Below are 19,010 nucleotides of genomic sequence, written 5' to 3' on the forward strand. Positions count from 1 at the left end.
AAAAATGCACGCAATTCCCTAACAGGATTTCGTAAAAAAGAATTTTAACGCTCTCCCGAAAACTGTATTTGTCACGCGAGGTGACCCTGACCAACGACTATTTTTCACGGCGGAAACACCGTGTTCGATTGCAGTAGTTAGGTGACGAGGACTATAAGGGGAAATAGGGGATTTAGGACCGCGTGGGGCGCCGATAATCCCAGGGGTACCAAACTCTGAGACGGTTCGCTAATTCCCTGAACAAGATTGATTTAAGTGGACCGAGTTTTCTGGTCGATTTCGAACGGCATTGTTGCATTTTTGGAGTTGTACAATGCTCATCGCGTTTGTTTCAAACATTAGCATAGATGTTAAAAATACGATTAAAATACGATTCGAGAAAAAAATATAAATATAATTAAGAATACAATTAGAAAAACTAGTTAATTTCGTTGCGAATTTTCTGTGTTTTATTTATTTATTTATCCAAAGCTCACACATGTTTTACTCGTGAATTATAATAAATAATAACGTCTAATAGTGGTAAACTGTGCAGCATCGTAGCAGTGTTCGTTCGATCAACAACACGCTGCACAACAAACGCATTTTTCGCGGATGTACAGGGTGTCCCAAAAAAATATGTAACTTCCATGTCATAAATTTCTGATTTTTCTTTCTTTTCCGGGTGTAATTAATTGGGAATAATGAGTGGACCAAGATTCAAACTGTGTATTTTTTGGGACACCCTGTACAACGGTTCGTCTACATGATAATTGTACATAATAACTCGTTTACGTGAACAATACAGTTAACAGTAGTGACTAGAGTAACTTATAATTAGATTGCAGATTCCATGATAACTTAAGCTGTGTCCACACTGAACAGATGCACTAAAAGTTGCTGGTTGTTGCGTCCGTGTGGGCGTGGCTTAATATAACAAAGTCCTTGTAACTCGCAATTCTCGGTCGAGTTAGTAAATAAATTACTCCTACAAAATAAAACAACAAAAATCTAAACCGAATCTTGTCATAATCGATAATTGTCGTACATACATGTCGATATAACTGTCATACTTCAATAGGAGAAACGATTGTCCATTAACCCTCGTGCAGTTTGTTGCTTGTCGCATTCTGGGTTACAGAGATGTATGAACTAATTTAATACCAACTATTTATATTACAATGTTGAGTTGTGAGATAGCTTCATTTATAGCTTAAATGGCTACAATTATGAAGCTTAAATTTCATTTGCGAGACATTAATCCAAACAAGCATTAACGCATTTACGCATTAACGCATCAACGCTGTACCGTGTGAGGTGTGCTCGAAGGAATAGTCGCGTCGACGCCTAATTAGGCCCTGTAAAAATAGATTTTCTTCCGTTTCGAGTCAAGCCTCGAGAACATGATTCAAATAGGCGATGTAGCAAATTGCTAACCGGAGGATCTCGATTTTGGAGAGCTTCTTGTCCGGTGGCAGCGTGGGCAACAGCTTCCGAAGCTCTGCGAAGGCTAGATTGAAGGCCTCTACTCTCACCCTTTCTCTGTAAATATTAATTAATTAGTTTTCATCAATGTTCTGTACATACAGAGGATCCAAGAAGTGCTTGAATACTAAATACCCTAAGGGTTTGATATAAGCAACATCCTCGGGTCCGTGCCTTTGCTTAGATCAGTGGTAGGGGCCCCTCAGCTGCCTGCTTCCCCCACCAACGCCTCTTTCGTGCAGCGCGCATCTTCGCTGCGCAGCGGTGCCTCGTGGATGTGGATAAACAACCTAAGCCGCGCATAGGTTAGCTATGGCGGGACTTACGGGGGGAGAGACGGAGGCACCGATGCGCAGCGATGATGCGCGCTGCGCAAAAGAGGCGTTGGTGGGGGAAGCGTGCACAGTGGAGGGGATGTTGCTTAGATCGTACAGTTCGAGTTTGCTTCGATCGAATCTTTACTGTACCAGATCCTACAAAAATTGCCCGTATTTAAACTGTGATAATTTCGCAAAAAATGGTCGCACGACAATAAATTTAGGCTCATTTTAAACCTTGAACATTCCGCTTTCGCTCCCCGTTATTCATTTTATTCCAGGATTTTTTTTTCATGATGTAGCTGGCGAGAAACCGAAGATACGTTTTTTCTCGAGAATGCTATACATTCACACGACCGTGTGAACCATGAAAAATTTTTTTCGTGACTGAAACCACCACAGATTTAAAGATTGAAGCTTCCGTTTTCCAACGAGATCCTAAAAATTGACGTACGATTTTTTTCACATCGTTTTATCGAGCTTCGAACGGGAAGGTGTACCGTCAGTAGCATAAATGGTTCCTTGGGGAACTTGTTCCTCGTTGTTGTTCCATAAAACAGTGGGAAAAAATCGTACATCAATTTTTAAAATATCCTTGCAAAGGGGAGGCTTCAATCTTCAAATCTGTGGAAGATTCATTCGCGTACAAAATTTTTTAATGTTTTCACAGAGGTTTCAGTGTGGAACATTTTAGAGGAGAAAAATGGGTCTTCGGTTTCTGATCTGCCACGTCATGTGAAAATATTTTGGAGGGAAATGAACACTGCGCTTTTTGAAAATAGAGACTTCAAGCTTCGAAATGAGCCTCGATTTATTGTTGTGCTATTTTTTCGAAGGAAATTATCACAGTTCGAATATCGACACTTTTCCGAGTAGTATGTAAATGTTTTTTTGGTCTACAATTTTCTGGAGGGGAAGAAGGTCCTTTTACGGTCCTGGATTTGCAGATTAGTTGTAAATGTTTATATAATTAATAGGGGAAACATTCGACTAACGCTAATTGATGGACGAATCTTTGAACCACATTTTCTGAAACTGTCTCCACTATACCTCGAGTCGAGCAATCGACTTGAAACTTTCAGAGGATCTTCAGCTATATCGCACTCACCGTGTAGCATGAGCTGTTCGATACTTTTGCGTCGCTCTTCTGCGTCTTCGTCTCTCTTCTCTCGAAAGAGTGCCTCCGCCGGGTGCACCTGTTCCATTCACGACAACCCCGTGTCCACTGTTCATGGAATTCTTCATTTGCGTCTTTTTTTTGTTTGTGAAACTAGAAATTAGATAGCTTGCAAGAATTCCTGTTAGTCGACTCCTCCTCCTCTGATTTTTATTATCCTCGTCTCATTCTAATTATCCACGTGGAACAGAAGTTGCAACAGGCACGTCCATTATTGTCTCCACCCTCTGTAATTCAATGTACGGAACATGAAATTCAATATTATTATATTATATAGGGGAGCTAATCTTCAAATCAGTGGAAGATTCATTCACGAAGAAAATTTTTTAATGTTTTTACAGAGGTTTCAATTTATGTCATTTCGAGGAAAAATGGGTCATCGGTTTCTCATCTGCTACGTCATGCAAACACTTCTCACAGGAAAATGAATAACGGGGTGCAAAAGTGGAATGTTCAAGCTTTAAAATGAGTCCAAGTTTATTGCTTTGCGATTGTTTTTTAGGAAATTACAACAGGTTGAATATCGCTGATTTTGCGAGAATCGGAAATTTGATGGTCAAATACTTTTTGGTTCCACTGTATAAACAACGAAATAAATGGGACTATAACAATAACATATTTCGGACGTTGCAAATTATATTTGTTATTAACAGATTATTACGGTTTATCACAATGACCAAGTGATAATTTCATTCGCGCAGGCTGTAAAAATATTCCTGCAGTAAAATCAAAAGGGATTGTGACAATAACATATATATTGGCCTTCTGAATTATGTTATTAATAGAGCTTATTACGCGTAATTGACAGTGGATGTTTTAATTATAGTCTCAGTATGAAAATCGTATTTGATGAACGATATTACCTACAGTTACATGTACATTCACAATTCAGTATAGCAAGCTTGAACAATTTGATCAGCCTTTGAAACGGCACAAATGAGTGATCACTATGATAAACTTAAACTCTGCCGCTTCGGTGTGACTAACAAAATTATTTTGATTCCATCTGGTATTTTTTGGAGTGGTGACTCAACGCGTTAAATTCTTACCAGTGTGTTCAATTCAATTTTTAATTTAATACTGTATTAATGGTAGTACAAGTTATTATATTGTCATAACAGTACAACAATAAAACTAGTGAAGCTATTTTGTCATAATTAATCAGAAAAGATGTCTACACGCGCAGAAACAGCTTCGATGGATTTATTTGATGGAGCACAAAGTAATGGAATTATTTTATTCGCATTATCACCCTCGGTCACGCGCACCAACCATGAAAACATCAGTCGATGTGCCTATCGGCTGAAATCGTCAGATAGTCCCGCGGGAATCACGTCCGAATTCGGGAAGAGAGAAATAATAACTTAATCAAATATTTGCCACACAATGTTTCCGCACGGAACACTATGAAAGGGTTATGTTCCGTCGGGGGTTTTTCTATCCGTTAAACTCGACCATGACGAAATTGGGAAAACCCGTATCAACGTGCAACGCTTATTGAAGTATAAATAAAGTAGGAAATAAATAGAAATAAATTCAATTCTAATAAAAGCAATTTCGTATTTTGCACAAAGATCCACCAAATTATTAAATACACTGTTCATTTAAGGGATACTCTATCCCGCCCTTTGCGTTAGTAAAAGTAGACTGTACGTTGTCCTTTAAAGGACGAAAATAAAAGATAGCGCACCGATAAATAAACTATCGAAGCGGCCAAAGAATCCGGAGACGAACAGAACCGTATTAAAGAAGAAATAGCCCCCGATCCCCAATGGGCTCTTAAATCCCGAGCAATTCGATGGAAACTGACGAAAGGTAGCGTTGCATAATTCAAAAAATGCGTCGCCATTCTGCACAGGATGCGGGGTGATCCTCCTCAATTATTAACAGCAAACGTCCCTCGATCTATCCCGCGATCTGATTCTTATGATAAATCCGACGATCTGTATGGACAGGTCGCGGTCATTTTAATATTTCACAGTATTCGCCACACGTCCACGTACTTTTATGATCAACACGATTTCGCGTAACATCGTACCCCATCTCTGTTTCGTATTCCACCCCAAAAACCACCGAATTACAATTTTATAAATGTGTTTTTTTAACATCTTTTTGACACCCGAAGCCGCAGATGGTTTCTCTTTAACACTGTAATAATTGTGCCAATTTGTGCTACTTTTAATTGCACTATTTCCAAAACTGCATTTATTTAGACCTCGAACGATTTTTATATTGTAATAAATGAAAACATCTTTTTGCTACTCTCAGTTGCACAATTTTCAGAACTGCATTTATTCCGGCTTCGTGCAATTTTTGTAATGTGTGCTCGAACGAAGAAATCTTTGTGCCACTTTCAATTGCGCTATATTCAAGACTATATTTATTTATGTTTATGTAGACCTTGTAAAATTTTTAAATTGTAATACGTGCTTCAATGAAGAAATCTTTGTGCCACTTTCAGTTGCACTATTTTCAAAACTGCATTTATTTAGGCTTCGTGCAATTTTCGTAATGTGTGCTCGAACGAAGAAATCTTTGTGCCACTTTCAATTGCGCTATATTCAAGACTATATTTATTTATGTTTATGTAGACCTTGTAAAATTTTTAAATTGTAATACGTGCTTCAATGAAGAAATCTTTGTGCCACTTTCAACTGCACAATTTTCAAAACTGCATTTATTAGGACTCCATGCAATTATTGTAATATGTGCTTCAATGAAGCAAACCTTTGTGCTACTTTCAACTGCGCTAATTTCAAAACTGCATCGATTTGGTCCAAAACGAGAAAAAAACTGAGATGTAATAAAATGCAATACTAACCATGAGATCATAGTCCGGTCTTCGTCCAGCTCTTCTAAAATCCGTTTACACCCATGGCTCACTTTGGGAACGAAGTGAAAATTTATACTCGTCGTCCGATCACTGTATTATTTTCAAAAACACTATTTTTGCGCGATTGAGAACTGGAGTTTTGAACTCGGCGATTTGATCGAAGCGTTTTTCGACGCAGTATTTTCGCGATTTTTGAGTGGCAAGTGTCAAGGACGATTGCTCCACGAGATCAACAGCACCTCTGATAAGATCTCCAGGATTCCCGTCGGTAGGATGCAACCCCTGCCAGCAGGAAGATCTACCCTTGAACCCTGAGACCACGCCTACGACGCATTCTCTCGTTTTCCACCGTTCGTGTCTCGTTCGTTCATCTTTCTCCCACAGCATCCCCCGAATTCTCCAATCGGATCGTCGATTAGGGGTTGCAAGACCGCCCCAAACCGCCCGCCATTCTGTCGGCGCCGAGAATGTGCGAAGCGTAGGACGTAGATACGCGAATGGGTGGACCATTTTATCGATCATGCGAGCTCTTTAGGCTCCACGATTCTGGCCACCGTGGTGTTCGAAAATTGCTTCGTTTTTCTATATTTCATTGCGCAAACTGAATTTCACTTGAACGTTCCGTTAGGCGTACGAACTAATGGCCTTTTTCATTGGAAATTTGTTTATTCAAGGACGATCGAAACAAGCAGGAAAATTAGCCATCCTGTCGCAGGAAGTTCTTTTATTTTGTTAACAATCCAGAGCTTCAAAAAATTATTATTTAAATGAAAATTATCGGGCTTGTTTCAAATATAATTCAATCATCATTAAAAAGGGTTAACCCTTAAGTAAACTATTGGGGCCGATGAGGTCCCGCTCAAATTTGTGCTAATAATTATTGTGTAACTATTGATAATCTAACTATTTTCGTATGTATTTAATTTTGAATTTTCTATTTACTATTTCGATATAAAATATATTCGAGTATTTTTGGAACTTCTGAAAATGGTTGGAAAATCTTGGAACGACAAACATGGCCGTTTGTGGTCGGCGCTGTTAAATTAAAAACATTGAAATAGATTTATTATCAGTTTTAACAGAACTGATTTGATTTTTTAAGATTTCTCGAAGTGCTGGACCCACTGTAAGATTTCAATAATAATGTATTTTAAGTATTTCGGATTACACTTGTTATTAAACAGGTTTCCCGAATATTCGTATTTTTCAGTTTGTTTATCTACAGTTAAGTAAATTGGCGGAGGGGAGAAGAGATTATTATGTCGCGAGCATCAGCACAGATGCTCCTCCTTCAGCACCTGATCCTCCAAGGAAATCCATACTGTGTTTCGCTGTCCCATCACTCCGTTCATTTTCATACTACTCTATAAAAGTAATCAGCATTTGTTATGTTATTCTCCAATCGGGCACGAGCTTTTGCAAACGTCTAGGGTAAGGGAGCCAATTACTGTGGGGGTGGGGGTGTAACATATATATCAAGTGATTTTAATGAAAAAAATTTAATATATCTTTTTTTAATATTCATTACGCTTTAAAGATAAGTGCAATTAATGTAGACACAGTAATCGGGTCCCTTTCCTGATGAGTTTCGATACAGAAGGAAGACACAGAATGACAACAAAAGAAAGCAGAAGGGTTTCGAACGACAGAGAGATTTCGAATGAAAAACGTCGAGCACGAAGGGGCAGCTTTCGAATATTACAATTGCACAAATTGTTCCGACAAATTGCAACATACGAGCAAAGGGTGAATAACCGAGTGATCAACGTTGAGTAATAATCATGTTGCGGGCAGGGTACAACGGTCACGTGTCGTTGATTACAATCCTGCACTGGGTAAGCTGGACCATCTAGACCACATTCTAATCGACTACCACCCGATTAATATTTCTGGTGGTTACAAGTGTCATGAGATAGTTCAACGTTCGCTATTTTTCATCCCCCAGCCCTTTCAACACCCTTTCTTTTCGTGGGACACGTGACTTTAGAGGGTTGGGAGTGCGGTTGTTGAGAGCTTGAATTGTTGCTCTAATAATTTTCCTGGCTGCACAACTCGTGAACCTGTAACACACAAAAACAGTGAAAAAGTCCAACTGAAAACTATTTGTGAATTTATTAGCGAGTGAATGTATTAGCAAGAACTGGATATATCATATACTTCATTTCTACTACGTGTGTGTAATATGATTTGAAGTCTGTAGGTGTTTGTCTGTGTGATTGGTCTACTCCTATACCTCGTCTGCGATAGTAGCATAAGTTTTTGAGGGTTTATAATTTCTATTTTACTGTATGTTGCAACAATTGCCTCTCCGGTTGCAATCTTATGTAGTTCATTGACTGACCGCTACATTTAGGTAGAGTTCGCTACCATACTGTAGCTTTTTCTACGCTGTCGGTAATTCAGAACTGTAGACAAACAAAATTGTTGTGGAAATTGTTTACAGGGTGTCGAAACACAGGAAATAAACTATATAATTCTAAAATTTGCTTACCTTTCAATAGAGTGGAATTTCTTCCGATTTTAATCGTTCAAATTTCCCGCCTACCTGTTTTGGCAGTCCTGTATCAGAAACCCTACTTTTTGGCAAAAATCGAAACAAGGCGATAGGTTGGCATCATTGTATATGAATCGGAAGACATTAACCTATATTAGGTTAACTAACCGCTGTTAACTATTGCATAAGAATATGTAAAAGTTACATTGTTATTTTAATTGACTGTTACAAATATGAAAAGTATCGAATTGTAATTATGCAGCGAACTTATTAATTCCATTTTGGAAGATAAAATATACAGCGAAATCTGTGTTATCATATCATAATATTCTTATTTAAGGTTAGGACTTATCATGGGAAAGGTATTATCACGTCTGACACGTCCGATTCGAACTATGAATATCGAAAATCGAGCACAGAAAGTTATTTCGAGAGAAAAACCAGTTCCTGCGCCTCATCATGCTTCAGTATCTAAACAAAAAGAATTAGTTGATAAAAGTAAGTAACTTTTCATTTATCAAAACATGCGTATGAGCTTAGAGTCAATTTTAAATTAATTTTAATTTATACTGCACAACTAAATAGATACATGAACGCACTGAGATTATTATTTCCGAGGGTTGTAACAAAGTAAAACACAATTTTTATCATCGCGGTATCCATAACTCTTTTGTATCGAAGTTTCACTATTGCATTTTTTATTTCAGTGTACCCTAACTTCATGGAAGAGCATAACGTGAAGAATCCAGCACTAGATGAACGTTTAAAGAATGTTTTCGTCACCTCCGATGATCCTGTGGTATTTGCTGCTTCTATAGCTGGTCATTTTATTAACTTTGAAATTAGATAACATGCCAAAGTAAACATTTTGTATATCTCCAACAGCAACCAGAACAAAAAACAAAAGAGGAGACAGCAAAAGTATTACCACAAAAAGGAGTTAGTGCACCAGACTTTGAGTTTGGTTTTTACGAAGCAGATACAATTCCTGAGGGCCGATGTTCTCTTAGACAGGCTCTGGCTTTTATGAAGAGCCACGCTGATAATCCTACTGAACACACTATAGAAAAAATAGCTGTACAATATAAACTAGACAAAAATGTTGTAGGTACGTAGTAGTAGACACAATAAGCATTCAAATTATTTATTCTGGGTCATGTTATTTATGATATATTGTGTTTGGTTGCAGCAAGTATACTAAAGCATTTTAAGATCCCTGAGGTTGAAACAAAAACTAACGTAACCGACATAACTATCACACTCAGATCTCTCTAGACTTGACTAGTTTTTATAAGTAGTTTATATATAATTTATGTAAATGATGTATAGATATTTAAATACGCTATTTAATCGGAATCGTAGCCATCTTACCTAGTTTCCGAAATATTTATAAGCATTTGTTTTATTTAGGCTCAATGTAAACAATAAAAAAGAAAAATTAATTGAGTATAGGGTGTATTAAATCAATACCACTATGCTAGTTGTAATATGTGTATTAGATTGATTGAAACAAATCATACATCAAGTTTTTGGAGGTTCTATGGTCTATACAAAAGTCAGGGTAACTTTGATTTATTATAGGAAGCATTATTTATATGCAAGTGCATTTTTAACTACTCTATATTTTGAATCTATACAATAAATTACATGTATTTACAAAAAATTATGATTAATCAAACGGTCATATGTTATTCTATAACAATCTTTTCCTATGTTTTGTCACATCTAAATCTTTTTTATTGTAATTTAAAATTCATCGTGTGTAGACTTTTGTCACTAACAATGAGTAGATATTATGCAGAATTTCAAATCAAACTAAAAATATCTAAATTTTCCGAAAAGTCTGTGTATATGTAAAGAAAAAATTAATTTGACAGTTTTTATTAGAAAACCCTGAATAATATAAATAACTAGATTCTAATGTAAAACAAGTGCGTATCTATATATTTCTTTAAATACTATATGCCAAATGATCTATTACATAAATAACTTATATTAATCTGTTTATTATCACTAGGCTGCGGATTTTATGCATTCATTAAGAATACGACTACTGACTTACTAAAATGATTAAAACAAGAAATAAATATCTATGCGGCCTCCTGTCTCATCCACTCGATATACAAAATTTTGCATAAAAATTCGTAGTCTAATTATCACTCATTTCACAAATTCATGTGACCTCGTTTCCCTTAGTTAACTCCATATATTTGAAAGACCTGAAATATGAAAGAAACGTTCAAATGAACTTAATTAATTACTTAATTAATTAATTACTAGACTACACTTACCGAGTAGAACGTGGCAAACAGAGACCACGAAAACTAATATATGGAATTGTTTAAATAAATAAGATGGCGAGCTGGAAAATCCGAAAAATAATCCCTCGTCGACTGGACTGGATTCCGGGATGATTGCGGTTTTTGTCAAAAGCCAATCGAAAGCGTTCATTTTGAGTCTTCTTTTCAGCTCCGAGCCAACTTCGTTTCGAATTCGACGATTGTAATTATTCAGCCACCGCCTCTGCGTAAACATCATCTCAGAATGTGAAAGAAATAGAATTACTCAATAATCATTACTCAATAATTTATTTAACTCACGTGAGATGGATTCAGCATACTGATGTCTATTAATTTTGGCTCGTACGGAACCAGCGTGACGTCTCTGAATTTCAGAAATTCCGCGGTCTCCTACATCAATTTTATAACCATGATTATAGATTAAGATTGATCAATAGGGTAGGCAGTTTTCAATTATGTTGTTTCGATCTACCCTAATACGTTTAAGCAAAATTATTTTTACCGTTTTATTCGCTTCTACGACTTCAAGAACGTTCTCTAAACGCACACCAAAATCGCCTTCCTTGTAGTATCCCGGTTCATTAGTTAAGAAATATCTTGGTTGCAATTGTATTGTTTCGCACACGTTGTCCGATGTGGCAACTTGCATGTAGTGCATGCTAATAGGTGCTGAAATTGCAGAAAAATTCAATCAGCGAAACAGTGGACCCAAAAAACTGAACGCTAAATTTTGCATTCTCGAGAAATTGTCGACGAAATTGAACTGTGACAATTTCGTTAAAAATGGTACAATAATTTGGGACTCATTTTAACACGTCAAGCGACACGTCGGTCCCTGGGGAGCGACACTAGGCTTTTCGTTTAGTCGACGCGTCTTGGAAGGATTTGTGAATACTTCATTTCTTTTTCATAACTACGAACATTCATGGACAGACGAGAAATGGCCGATCCCGTGGCTGGTTCCATGCAAATAGTCGTAGCCGACGTTCCATAACGGAGACCGTGCGACAACATCCAACTGGCTGGCCGTTAGGCTGCTTGGAAAAACCATGGAGGCTAATTGTATTGCTCCGATTAGCACTCTGGTGTACGCTTTCTTTTGTTCGTCCGTCGGAATGCCGAAATGCAGTGTCCTCGTCACGTCGGTTGTTCCATCTGCAACCAAATATTTAAAAACAATATAACATCGTGCGAATAATTCACAAGTTAATTTATAAATAGACTGCGGATTTGTTGTGCGAAATAAAAATTTTTCAAAGTCAATTCAAAGTTACACAAAATGTATTTCCTTCTCAATAATTTTAATAAGATGAGGATAATTGTACAACATGCTTAAATATCAAATCAACAAGAATGTGAAAAGCAGTAAGATTAAAACAATCATCTCGAGTTATTTATTACCTAAATATTGACCTCCGGAGTCCACTACCAAAGTGGACGTTCTCCCAATCATGATGTTCGTGAGATTGTTAGGCACGTAATGAGGTATAGCAGCGTTGGGCCCGTATCCGGCGATAGTCGGGAATGAAATGCCTCGATTGTTGTCCTGTTCGTATCGGAATTCGTTCGCCAATCTGGCCACCTGCATCTCGTCCCAACCATCCGAATTCAATTCGTACTGGTCCTCCATGTATGCCAGAAAATCGCACATCGCCACTGCGTCCCTCAAATGCGATCTTCGCATACCTTCCGCCTCGATCGCGTTCTTTTGCGTTTGGAAGTCCACGATCGGCGACGGTTTTTGCAAACGTTTCTCTGGCGGAATCTGAAAATCAATAAATACGTATCATTACGCAATATTTAAGCAGTGTGTGAAAACATTCAGCTGAATATATTGGTACAGACGGCGGCCATTTTCCCAAAGCCATTTCTAGAAAACATTAGTATCAGATATTCAGGACTCGTCAAATTTTCTTACATATAAAACTATGTTTCTTTAAAAATTCAAGATGTACATTTTATTGTGTAATATTTAAGTAATATTTACTGGAAATTTGAGTTAAATATCTTGAACGAGAAGGACGTGGCAGCGATTGCCATTTCCGCCAATTCTGCCATTTCTGCAAAACATTGTTTGTGGTACCATATCTTTGTGCTTTTCAGAATTCAGCAATTTGTTCTTTAAAAATTCAAGATGTACATTTTATTGTGTAATATTTAAGTAATATTTACTGGAAATTTGAGTTAAATATCTTGAACGAGAAGGACGTGGCAGCGATTGCCATTTCCGCCAATTCTGCCATTTCTGCAAAACATTGTTTGTGGTACCATATCTTTGTGCTTTTCAGAATTGAGCAATTTGTTCTTTAAAAATTCAAGATGTACATTTTATTGTGTAATATTTAAGTAATATTTACTGGAAATTTGAGTTAAATATCTTGAACGAGAAGGACGTGGCAGCGATTGCCATTTCGGCCATTTCTGCAAAGTTTGCAGTCTGCAGTCGGTGGCCAAAAATTGTTTTCTTTGCATTAATGAAGTCCGTTGAATTAATCGAATTCTGTTTGCGTTCCTTATAGTTAGAACGTAGATTTTTATGTGTTGTCTGTGTCAATTAGGACAGAGGAGTCAAATAAAAATTTGTTCCTGTCTGCGATAGTGTTGGCGTGACGTAGTGCGCGATGCTAGCTCGAGAAGGTTGGGAAGCACTGTGCCATAATAACGAGCGAATTGCTCTCTGGTTTCTGATGCCGCGGGCGTCCAGGCGTCCCTAAGCTCCGGCGATCATGCGGAAGAGAAGGTGGAATCCGTTCGCTATAAGCGCTACGGGTCCGCGTTGCATCGCGTTTCAGCGTTCTACATGGCTATCTCGTTGCTCGGCAGTTGTGCCTCGTGTCTCGGACATTAGGGTAATCAGAATACGGCAAGATTGCGTGAAAACGTGAAAAGGCCACTCGTCCGTGTTTGGACGGTGTTTACGAAGGTGTGTCAGCTCGTCACGTGGCGATCAAGCTAAGCTCAACAAGCTCTACGCGACTAGGGGAACATGACGGAGAAGGTGTCTCTTCGCCTAGGATTATCTGCTCTAATACGCGTATAGCCGAGCGGATCACTATACGTGCCACCACGCCACAGTATCCAGACATTTCTCGTATTTATGACAAAAATTAGTCGACGAAATTTTTGGAACGGTGCAACAATATTATTTCCTTTTATTTTTATTTTTATGCATTTATTAGAAAAATTACCAAGTCAAATAGAAAACTGGAAAGATAGTACAGATTTTAAGGGCACTATTATTTTCGACTTTTCGAAATGATTAAAAGAGACAATACTTGTTTCTTAACCTTCGGTTGCTCACAAGTGAACCGGACAATTTTTGTGTTGCACGAAAACCGCTAATCTAATTATCGACAATTAATGAACGAATTTATACTTACACTATCGTACACTTCCTTGGAAACACCTGGCGTGTAGCCGCATTGCGTCGGCAACCACACAGTGTTCCATGCTTGCGACATGGTCCGCAAGTCATACCAAATCGAAGTATAGTTGTGCCATCTGTAGCAAAAACGCATACACAAATATAATAACAAATATTGCAATTTTCAGCCTCGCTCAATCGTGGTCGACGTGAATGTAAAAACAGTAAACATGATATAACTAAACTACGAATATAGGTCCCGGAGCCATCGCCTTATAACGAAAGAAAATTGTACAGTGAATTCTCGATATATGTCAACAACACGGATCTTGCGTCGTGTATCGTCCAGGAGACATACCCGTGTTATGTTCAGAGTCCTTGGCGTCTATACCCCGGGGTAGTGGGGATAATTCCGCGACGTTTATCATGCAGGCCTTGGGCGACATATATAGAGAGATCACTGGGGTAAACTGTCGTATCCTTACATGACGCAGTTCTCGTGATTGCAGTAGTCCATTTTCAGATGCAGCTCGACCGATCGCAGGATTTTCTGTCGGGGCGCGTACAGGTGAATCGAGGTGAGCGTAACGACAGCGTACGCTCTCAAGACAGGTGTGTCGGGCAGGTCGGATCCACGGATATTGAATAGCCAGGCTATTTCGTCGAGAGCGGTGACGACAAAAGCATCGGCGCCCGAGATTTCCATTTCCTCTCGAACCAACCGGACCTTTTCCTGCCAGGCTCTTCCGGAGAACTTGTCCGGCAGCGGATAAGCCGCGTGCGGATTGTAATTCGGTCGGCCGACCTGCCAGATCAAGTCCACCAGGTTGTTACGGACAGGAACCAATTTTACGGGTGAATTCGCTGGACACGAATCGCTATCGTTAATTTCGGGACATCGTCGTTCGAGGATATCGGGCTGTGGCTGAACAAATCGGGGTTTCTTACAGCGAACAGCAAACACGCGAATCAACACACCCGTTGTAACACCTTTTTTCAAATTCTGTTTCTTTTTTTCAATACTATAGGCGTTTGGAATGATTTTTTTAAAAAGAATCGTTTAGAAGATACCATGAAATATGTTGACAAATATATATAGTGGTCGTTTGTGGAGATTTATATTTTTAATTTGTCGTGAAAAATCACTTCGTTCGTCACTTCGGAAACAAGTTAACACACGAGAAATTTATCGAAGGCTTTAAAGATGTACGAAAATGAAACACGCACGATCATTCGTGTTGATAGAGACGGACTTTTGTACGGCTGCTCTCGATGAGAAACGGTACATATAAATTCAATGTTTATTTGCGCCGACGGTTTTAGTGTCTTTCGGACACTTTTCATTACCTACCTAATGCCTCTTCCCATGAAATCCAAAGGCTGGCGGAAACTAACGTTGGATCTGCGCCAATACGCGCTGAAGGAACGCCTCGAAACTCGTTTATCAGCCATTCAGTGATGTTAGGTACCTAAGATTGTTGAAATATATGTCAGTTAAAAGATTCGAATACATTTTACAGTGTTCGTGTAAGCTGTCCACACCCCTTCTAATTGTGGACAATGAAATAGAACGAAATAAGAACTTGCACAGAAAAAGATAGACTTGATGAAATGGGACTGACTCTTTCGAAAGTTCAAGAGCAATGTTAAAACAGAATTTAAAAAAGAATGACATTGTAATAATAATTATATAAAGGGAGCTGTAAAAATAGTTTTACCAATTGTAAAAAGAATGTTATATTATAATTTTAGTTGTTGGAAGATAGTAATAATTTTGTTTACTTAAGTAATATATAAAAAGACTACTAAAAACAGTTTTCTTTATACCAAATTTGCAAAGAATGTTATATACAAATATTTGTTGGAAGATTAATAAAATTGTGTTTATTATAAATAAATAAAAGGACCACTCAGAAAGCTCCACTTCCCATGTCCCCCGCACTGAGTACAGGGGATGAACGATCATCGATGACTGAGAAATTGGACGAAGCCAACTTCTCGAGTCTTCCTCACGCTCAGGGAAAGGAGCTACGACTCCTCATCGTGGCTGCATCGACTCTAAATTAGAATCAAAGAGAAAAATAGATATACTACAGAAATGATCCTGTGAAGTATGATCTTGGTTTTCCTCACTCGCAGCGACCTATATATCTTAGACAGTGCACATCTTTAGCAGCGAGCGAGCGCGTTCAGCGCGGCGGCCATCTAGCGGCGAAAAGTTGAACTAGCAATTGTAGTAGCGCGCTATAAGTAGCGCGCTCGATTCACCTCAAAACTCTCAAATATCTCGAAAAATATAAATAACACGAGAAAATGTTTGAAACAAAATTTGCTATACACGGAGAGCGGTATATCGTACTCTTACCTATTTTATTATGCAATGCTTTAGAAACGTTCTACGAGAAACACAATCTAATTTTTAAATAGGAACATATATTTTTTATTAGATATTCTTGTAGCTGGCATCGAGACCTTCACAAAACACTACATACTTGTGTGTCTCACTCGATGCGTTATCGAGATATAAATTTTCAAAGTTGGCACGTTCAATTTGTCCAGGTTTTTGATTTTTTGCAATCTGGCTGTTAAACTTAAAATTCAAGAACAAATTGTAGAATATGTATCTAGCTGTTTGACACGTGTCAGATTTTTTACAGAATTTATGCACGCTGTTAAATAGTCAAAGGGGGGAATGAAACTAATTTTTCTAGTTCAATATTACTATTAGAATTTTCCTCGCAGTCAACACAATAGTAAATAAGATTATACTGTTATTTTCGACAATTGTTAAAATACATTGCCGTCGAACTTATTAAAAAAAATTTTATTTTGCGTGCAGAGCCGCAGTCTAATTGTTACCCTTAATTGTCTGTAAAACGAAAAATGCGATTTCCACGACCGGCAAACGGAAGTATGATTGCACTTACATAATCTCGAAAATTCTTCATGAGCATCCAATTACAATCAAGCTGCTGGTCTGCCTGAACATGATACCTTCCATCGGTCCAAAACACAGCCTTCCTCAAGGTAATCACAGCTTCTCCAGAACTGCCAGTGAACCCGGTGATGAATTCTCTTCTCATGTCCCGTGGATCTACCACTTCGCTCTAATGATCAAGCCGGTGATATAATTATGCACAGATCAAGAAGTGATTAGCTGTATTGTGTACTTATGTCATTCGTCGATCTCCAGAATTCCGAAGCTATTAATGATCAACAATTCTCAACCAAATGGAACAACACTCGTGATTAGAAAACACCATGGCGGTACGTCACGTGTGTTCGCTATCAGCGTTTATGGTATTTCAGCCACAACTTTCATACCTGCAGACTGCTGATTTCATGCAATTACGATAAAAATCAATAGTTATAATGCATAACATCAAACGCATCGAACTCTCGCGTGAAATACAAAATGGTGGCCGCTGGTAGCGAACGTGGTAACGGGAAATTGTAATTGGGGGGTGGTTTTTTGCAATTCTCAAACTCGTTAAAATAATTCCTGTTAAATTGGCAAACTTTGGATTTCAAACTGGAAGCTCAAGAAATCTGCAAACGCGATGTCTTACGCGAATTATACCTCCAACGGGCCCATCCGGCCACGACTAACGTAGCTCACTGTCTGAAAAGTTAATGCATCTTCAGGTTGATAACGAAACAACGTTGATACAACGTATCTCGTCGTTTGAAAGTCTGCTTTGTTCGGAACGATAATAAAACGTTTGTAACGATAATATAATAATTGACCATTGGCTGAAAATATTCGATCACCGTTAAATATAATTTTCATTTTATATATAATTAATGAAATTGTATTTATATTTAATATTCGTCTCCATCAATATGATAAATATCTACAAACAGTTATATTGTTACACATTAAACAATTATTCCCATTTCGAGTGGGGCTGCATAGTTCAGAGTTCACATTGTTAATATTTCGATCGAATATTTTCTGCCAGAGATAGAAGAATTGAAATACTTTGAAAGCTATTCAAATAGGATGATATTGTAAATCACAATTTGTAAAATTTGTTTTGTTTATTGGAATTACCTGATGTGCGTCATCCGAGGTGACAATATATCCGTCCAAAGGTGGCCCTTGGACGGAAGCGATGCGATGCATTTCCGATCGCAATTGTTTCAATCTCAACGATGTGTCCTGTCGATTGCCGGGCTGTTTATGGCTTTTTGGTGGACAATGAGATCGTTTTGCACCGTTGTAGTTCAAACTCTGGTCCGTGATTAGAGTTTCAGCTTGTAACGCGTCCGTCACGCCTGCAACATTGATAGTCATTTTCAATTGTAGACTGAGGATTTTTACGTGACATGAAAATTGTCTTTGTTAATTTTAACACTAGGTTTACGGGTTCTAATATTTTTAATTTACGGTTATCGTGATTGTGAAGATCCATCTACGTGGAATTACTCAACAAACTCATTTGCTTAGGTATATATTATTTTAAAAATGGCTGAAAACTTGGATAGACACATTCTTTTTATTTTTATAAGGTAATGTAAAATACTCACATCCAATGCTCCGTAAACCTAGTGTTAACAACGAGTTGGTGCAACTTATAACAGTAGAATTATTTAGAAAAGCGTCTATACAGTGTCCTCAACTTATTGAGATTGTAAAAGAACGTAAAAAATATTTTATACAGGAAAAAAATAACATCCAAGTTACACTTGGAGGCGCCGGGCATCGATCCCGGTACCTCTCGCATGCTAAGCGAGCGCTCTACCATCTGAGCTACGCCCCCGTTGGAAACAGTGCTTCTAAACTGGAATACAAACAGTAATCCTTAAATAAAATAACTATAAACCTGCAAATTTGAAATACAGTGTAAATATACAAGTAACAGAAATAACAATTACCTTTAACTAGTCAGTGAAATGACTACGTGGTACATTATCGACTAATTCACGATTGTAGATATATGCATATGTATACATACAACCTAAAATAATTCACATTCAATGTGTATTTAGGTTGTTTTTTTTTATTTACATTTTTCTTATTCCCATCTTTCTCATTTTCTTATTTAGAAAATCTCATTG

The 19,010-nt window shown here is 37.8% G+C and overlaps 3 protein-coding genes and 2 non-coding genes across 7 annotated transcripts in view; 1 reads left to right on the forward strand and 4 right to left on the reverse strand.

Moving 5' to 3' along the window:
* Window positions 1–1,367: 1,367 nt before the first annotated feature.
* LOC143360859 (helix-loop-helix protein 1) lies at window positions 1,368–3,133 on the reverse strand. Its single transcript, XM_076800010.1, has 2 exons — window positions 2,890–3,133; window positions 1,368–1,521 (listed from the first exon to the last, which is right to left on the reverse strand). Exons 1-2 carry the CDS (start codon window positions 3,024–3,026, stop codon window positions 1,368–1,370), a joined length of 291 nt encoding a protein of 96 aa, XP_076656125.1. The 5' UTR covers window positions 3,027–3,133.
* A 5,257-nt stretch (window positions 3,134–8,390) lies between these two features.
* On the forward strand, window positions 8,391–9,734 carry LOC143361058 (NADH dehydrogenase [ubiquinone] 1 alpha subcomplex assembly factor 4). 2 transcript variants are annotated; one of them, XM_076800318.1, is made up of 5 exons: window positions 8,391–8,535; window positions 8,626–8,783; window positions 8,993–9,102; window positions 9,171–9,393; window positions 9,475–9,734. In XM_076800318.1, the coding sequence occupies exons 1-5, from the start codon at window positions 8,519–8,521 to the stop codon at window positions 9,558–9,560; spliced, it is 594 nt and encodes a 197-aa protein (XP_076656433.1). In that variant the 5' UTR covers window positions 8,391–8,518; the 3' UTR covers window positions 9,561–9,734. The 2 variants fall into 2 exon arrangements, with proteins under 2 accessions (XP_076656433.1, XP_076656434.1); XM_076800319.1 differs by having other exon boundaries at window positions 8,993–9,084.
* Window positions 9,735–9,889: 155 nt separating this feature from the next.
* The window catches only part of LOC143361037 (xaa-Pro aminopeptidase 1), a 40,407-nt gene continuing 31,286 nt past the window's right edge, over window positions 9,890–19,010 (reverse strand). The window contains exons 2-14 of one of the 2 annotated variants that reach the window (XM_076800279.1): window positions 18,004–18,227; window positions 17,530–17,571; window positions 16,877–17,056; window positions 15,301–15,418; window positions 14,435–14,813; window positions 13,966–14,086; window positions 11,987–12,350; window positions 11,507–11,740; window positions 11,088–11,254; window positions 10,886–10,975; window positions 10,577–10,808; window positions 10,067–10,504; window positions 9,890–10,010 (exon numbers count right to left, since the gene is read on the reverse strand). In XM_076800279.1, the coding sequence (XP_076656394.1) occupies window positions 10,482–10,504; window positions 10,577–10,808; window positions 10,886–10,975; window positions 11,088–11,254; window positions 11,507–11,740; window positions 11,987–12,350; window positions 13,966–14,086; window positions 14,435–14,813; window positions 15,301–15,418; window positions 16,877–17,056; window positions 17,530–17,571; window positions 18,004–18,227 (2,174 nt within the window). In that variant the 3' untranslated portion in view covers window positions 9,890–10,010; window positions 10,067–10,481. The remainder of the gene's footprint in view (window positions 10,011–10,066; window positions 10,505–10,576; window positions 10,809–10,885; window positions 10,976–11,087; window positions 11,255–11,506; window positions 11,741–11,986; window positions 12,351–13,965; window positions 14,087–14,434; window positions 14,814–15,300; window positions 15,419–16,876; window positions 17,057–17,529; window positions 17,572–18,003; window positions 18,228–19,010) is intronic. The other variant, XM_076800280.1, reaches the window with a different exon arrangement.
* LOC143361177 (small nucleolar RNA U3) lies at window positions 15,855–16,070 on the reverse strand. The gene has a single exon (XR_013083422.1). It is a non-coding gene; the product is annotated as a small nucleolar RNA U3 (small nucleolar RNA).
* Trnaa-agc (transfer RNA alanine (anticodon AGC)) lies at window positions 18,640–18,712 on the reverse strand. The gene has a single exon. It is a non-coding gene; the product is annotated as a tRNA-Ala (tRNA).

This window comes from Halictus rubicundus, chromosome 14, assembly GCF_050948215.1.
Source record: "Halictus rubicundus isolate RS-2024b chromosome 14, iyHalRubi1_principal, whole genome shotgun sequence".
In the NCBI taxonomy this organism is placed as follows: Eukaryota; Metazoa; Arthropoda; class Insecta; order Hymenoptera; family Halictidae; genus Halictus; species Halictus rubicundus.

What these genes read in the sequence shown, in the direction of transcription:
- LOC143360859 (XM_076800010.1), bottom strand. Translation starts at nt 3,026, where the DNA reads ATGAAGAATTCCATGAACAGTGGACACGGGGTTGTCGTGAATGGAACA. An exon ending in CGAACAGCTCATGCTACACG is followed by an intron (nt 1,522 to 2,889) that starts GTGAGTGCGATA and finishes TAATATTTACAG; the next exon opens with AGAAAGGGTGAGAGTAGAGG.
- LOC143361058 (XM_076800318.1), top strand. An exon ending in TGGTATTTGCTGCTTCTATA is followed by an intron (nt 9,103 to 9,170) that starts GCTGGTCATTTT and finishes TATCTCCAACAG; the next exon opens with CAACCAGAACAAAAAACAAA. An exon ending in ACTAGACAAAAATGTTGTAG is followed by an intron (nt 9,394 to 9,474) that starts GTACGTAGTAGT and finishes GTTTGGTTGCAG; the next exon opens with CAAGTATACTAAAGCATTTT.